The 5105-nt window shown below is 27.5% G+C and overlaps 2 protein-coding genes across 3 annotated transcripts in view; one reads left to right on the forward strand and one right to left on the reverse strand.

Moving 5' to 3' along the window:
* LOC117177501 (uncharacterized protein C1orf112-like) overlaps nt 1–4774 on the reverse strand; it is a 102185-nt gene extending 97411 nt beyond the window's left edge. The window contains exon 1 of the mRNA XM_033368243.1: nt 4521–4774. The gene's annotated coding sequence lies outside the window, so the exon portion shown is untranslated. The remainder of the gene's footprint in view (nt 1–4520) is intronic.
* Nucleotides 4531–5105, forward strand: part of LOC117177502 (E3 ubiquitin-protein ligase LRSAM1-like) — a 23753-nt gene continuing 23178 nt past the window's right edge. For both annotated transcript variants that reach the window (XM_033368244.1, XM_033368246.1), the window contains exon 1: nt 4531–4786. In XM_033368244.1, the coding sequence (XP_033224135.1) occupies nt 4712–4786 (75 nt within the window). In that variant the 5' untranslated portion in view covers nt 4531–4711. The remainder of the gene's footprint in view (nt 4787–5105) is intronic.

Here is a 5105-nt window from a genome sequence, read left to right on the forward strand (position 1 = left end):
AAAAATCTCTTCCAGTATTTAAGCGCTAAAGGAAAAGAATTTTTCGAATCATATTTTTTAAAAGTACAAACTCAGAATCCAGATGCCGAAGAAACTAAAGAGAGTGACGAAAATGACAAAAAGTAGTTTCTAATAATATATTGTTTGATTAATTTATTCTTGTTCAATAATATGCATAATATTATATGTTAAATGTTTAATAAATAAATTATTTTAATGATAATATCTGGAGTTACTGTTGTGCATTTGTTTTGGTAAGATTGACTTGACCTTCACGTCGTTCGCTGCAGCGCGTACGTAGCCGGCCAGGCACGTTTTTGGGCAGCGTCAAGATTACCGCTTGGATTTTAAAACATTCATAATTTTTAAACTATTAATCCAATTGATCTAAAACTTTCCAGAAAACTTCTTTGAACCTTAATAAGCAACTTTCTCACTGAAAGCTTTCCGTAGCTTAAAATTCGTTCGCTAAACGAGGCGCTTAAAGGTTAAAATTCATGATTTTTGCATTGACTCAAAAAAAAATTAATAACTTTTTTCTTTATTACAATATTCTCGTTTTTCTTTCTTAGATAGTTTCAGAAGACTTAAACACGTACTTTGTATTGGGGAAATCGGGAAATGATGAAAATTGCCTAAATTAGCGTGAGTTGTGGTGAAAAAAGATTGGAATTTTTCGTTTTCAAAAAATCCACTTTTTACCAATTATCTCAAAAACTACAAAACCTATAATTTTTTACAAAAGGAATAAAAGATGCGCCTTGCAATTCTCTACAAGTATCAGTCTTTAAAAATGAAATTAGAAAGATTTTTAAAATTGATACTCAGGACAATACTTCTCAGGCTGAATTCGACCGTGTCCCCTTTTGGTCGCCAACGGTTCAATTAGAGCCAAAATTTTGCGCTTGTGGATATTTTTTGGACCTTACAAAACAAACTTATGGGGTGATATTTAAAAAGTAATTATTAATTTGTATTCTATAGCTAAATATGAAGATAAATGTCGAGTTTTAACTCGATTCATCTAAAATTGGCTATTCTGAATAAAATTTACAAACACTTTTTTTTATGGGAAATAAGTTTTGACCTTTATGAGGCTTGGAAACTCTAAATTTCTTTTTGTTTTTAACAAACGCATGAAAATTCGAATAAAAAAATTTCCAATACATTTCTGGACCACCCTGACGTGTAGACATAAATTTTAAGTAGGAGAGTATCTGCGAAGTGTAAGCAATGTTTTTAATTTGAGAAGCAATTTCATTGCCTTTCTAAATATGAAATCGAATGAAACTCGAGATGTTCGAGATTTAATCACATCAACTGCCTATTTTTGTTATTAATTAAGGATTGGTATTTCAGTATGAAATCTCTGAACTTAGAATACACTGGGACTTGGAATTAAGTACGGTTTCGGGAAAGGCTGGCAGTCACCTTCCGCATAAATCGAGGGAATCCCAACGTAAACAGTGAAGAACTCATTAACTATTTTTCTTGGATTTGGACGCATGCTAAAAGCTGACGTAACTAAAGCGCTAAGAGTACTGCCCACACGCTGCTGTTCATACGCGTAACTGACGCTGAACGCCACCTCTCCCTTGGTGCTGCGGTCCCTGCATCACCAATATGCTGAGGTCTTGAATTCTAGGAAAAACGTTAGCCCCAACTTATTAAATCCAAGTTTCGGTGTAATTGTATAATGATTTGAAACCAAATTGATCCTTTCTTCGACCGACAATATTTACGAATTTTTAATCATATATTTTTTCTTTATTTCTTACAGTACAAATAAATTAAAATGATTAGCTATTTTAATTTCTGTGGACCATAAGACATAAAGAAAAAATTTGTGATTTAAAATTCATTTCAGTGTAATTGCAGATTATGTAGATTAAATTGTGAAATTTAGTAGGTCCACTTTTAACTCAATTTGTACTAAAATGTCCAGATAAATTTTCCAACAGTTTTCTAATGACTTACTACTGGAAACATTGTTACTACATATTGTGTTGTACCATTGCTCAATAAACAGTTGAATTGTTGTTAAAGGATTTTATCAAATAATATTACCTGTATCTCATTTTAAATTGATCACAGGGTGTCTAAGCCTACCTGGAAAACCTGGAATTTTCAGGAATTTTTTATATCCCTGGAAAAATATGAAAATGTCAGCGAATTTTTTCGTGAGTGTGCTTTATTTTTTTTTCTTACAATATTAAGTTAAATAATAGTGACTAGTTATTTTTAAAAGTAGCTTTACATTACTGTGTTTAAATATTATGTCTAGAATTCGTTTTCTATTTGTTTTGTTTGAACTTACATCTTTTTTAAATTGAAAATGTAACTAATCAATTTAAAAAAAAATAAATAAAAAATTACAAATCTTTTTTGGTTGAAATATCAATTCCTAAATTTTTCGTTCAGAATTCATATTTTTGAAGATGAAAATTTAATTACGTGGTTGAAAGTGGTTGAAACTCTTATGTCAAAAAAAATTTTTTTTTTTTTTTGAAGATTCATCATCTCATGGGTTAAAAAATGAGCTATTTTAAAGAAAAATCGCTCTTTTTGGTAGAATATTACTCTTCGTAGTAAATACATCCTTTTGTTTGAAATTCGACTCGTGTTCAAAAGTCATCTTTTTTGCTTGAATTCGACCGTATTTGATTAAAAATTATAATCTTGTTTGATTGAAATATCAACTATTAAACTTTTCATTCAGAATTCATTTTTTTCAATAAAAATTATTATTAGAAGTTCATCAATTTTGTAGAATGAGTTATACTGTTGAAAATTCGTTTTCTCGTTGGCTAGAAATTAATTTTTTTACTGATGATTTAACTATTTAAGTCAAAACGTTCACTACTTTGTCATAAATTTGTTTTATCTTTGTGTTGTTTTTAAATATAAATATTTTTTCACTGAAAATGTAACTATTCCAGTTAGATATTCCACAATTTAATAAAAAATAATCTCTTTGGTTGTACATTTATCTTTTTAACCAAAAATGTAACTATTCAATTTTTGTTAAAAATTATTTTCTTTATTTGAAAATTCGTGTTTTTTTAGTAAAAATTCATCATTTTGCTGTAAATTTATCATACTTGAAAATTCATCTCTTTGGCCGAACATTAATTGTTTTTAACTGAAAATTGAACCGTTTAATTTCCAGCAGAGAATTTATTTTTTCGAAATTTCATGACTTTCTTGAAGATTCGTCATATTTTTATAGAAAGTCATACTTTTTGTTTAAAGTTCAACTATTCCAGTAATAATTTTTATTGTATTAAATTATTAGTTACAGTAGAAACATGATTTTTATTAAATGAAAATGCAACTGTTTGTTAAAAAATGAATCTATTTTGCTTAAGAATTCGAGTATTTTGTTTCAAAATGTTCGTTGAACTACATACTTTGTTAAAAAATAATTTTTTTATTATTCATATTTTGAATTGAAAATTCATCTATTTGATTAAAACTTAAACTATTGTGTTGAAAATTGATCTTTTTTAACTGAAAATTCGACTGCGTGAGTAAAAGTTGAACAACTTTGTTGAAAATTTATATTTTTGAATTGAAGTTTATCTCCTTCTTTGAAAACTTAACTATTTTGTTAAAAATTAATTTTTTCGCTGAAAATTTATGTTTTATGGTTGAAATTTTAGTTTTTGTAAAGAAAATTCGTTTTTTTGCCTTGAAGGCTCAACAATTTTTCAATCATGACTGAAAATTTTTTATTTTTTAAATTTCGTATTTTTGGTTTCAAACTTCTTTTTTTAAATAAATTTAATCAGTTTTTATTAGAAAATCCACTATTATACTTATTTGTTGAAAATTCGAGTATTTTGTTAAAAAGTAATCTTTTATGGTAGAAAAATCTTCTTTTTTTGGTTTGAAATAAATAAATTTGAAAAATTTGTGTGTGTATCTGAAATATTATTTTATCCCGTTTATGAAAAATCCCGTGTTAAAAATATTACAAGATAAAAACGCAGATGAATAGTAATGGTCAGAGAAAATGAAAAATTGGTCGAAGAAAAATCAGTGCATTTTTAAAATGAAGTTTTCGGCCATCGTGCCTAATTGTACCAGGTATAAATTGCTTAATTTATTGTCTTTGAAATCTATATACATCTTTCGTATATATTTATTATATATGTATTAATATTTATATGTATGTATAAGGCTTTACCTGCAAAGTATACTTTACCTTAAATACAAAAAAAATCCATGAGCTTCAAGTCCCATAAATTATAAATTACGTACAGTAAAAGTAGGGGAGGGGGGGGGGTAAAAATATTTTGTTACGATTCGCGCATGATTTTGTTTCGTAAAAAAATCAGGTTTTTATCAAGGAAAAATAAGAAAAATAGCTTTGAAATTTCTTTTCTAAAATTGGCATACGTTGAACGATCGAATTTCCCGACTTATCTACAACAGTTTAATAGTCTCTCGTTTCGAAGAAATTCTCATCGAGTTGTCACTCTAGGTAAGTTCTAATCGATGACTGAATGAGTATTTACCAGTTGTAGTTGGTTTCTACACTGTGAGTCAGTACTTGAAGTTTGTAATTTTTGCACACAAACAAATTTACAGTTGATTTTTTTACAATATCAAAACCTCGGATTGATCGAATGATAGTGACTCGTGGCTTGAGGATACTTCATCTTTCGGAATCACCACCTTTGTCGGCTGTCATGACAAGTAAACAACAATGCCTTTGTCAAAAAAACGAGGAAGTATGACTAACGTCGACTACAAGGCTCGTCTAGAACATAAATTGTACTTGGTACGAATAATTAAATTAATAACTTGGAGATAATTAGAACATTTTCATATAAAACTGTGCATTTGGTTTTTAAATTTTTTCAAATGGTTATAATAAGATTAGTAACCATAAATTATTGTATTATTGTTTTATTGCGATGTTTTATAAAATATATTATGCAAGTTTTAAAAGACGTCACATCATTTATAATGTATTATTTATATTTAGGTATATATTTTTTTAACCTTAAATTTAACCTAAATTATTAATTATTTAAAGCATTTTTCTTTAAATTAAAGCAATATTTATAATAAGAAATATATATTTATTTTTTTTTTTT

Source organism: Belonocnema kinseyi, chromosome 7 (genome assembly GCF_010883055.1).
Source record: "Belonocnema kinseyi isolate 2016_QV_RU_SX_M_011 chromosome 7, B_treatae_v1, whole genome shotgun sequence".
Lineage (NCBI taxonomy): Eukaryota > Metazoa > Arthropoda > Insecta > Hymenoptera > Cynipidae > Belonocnema > Belonocnema kinseyi.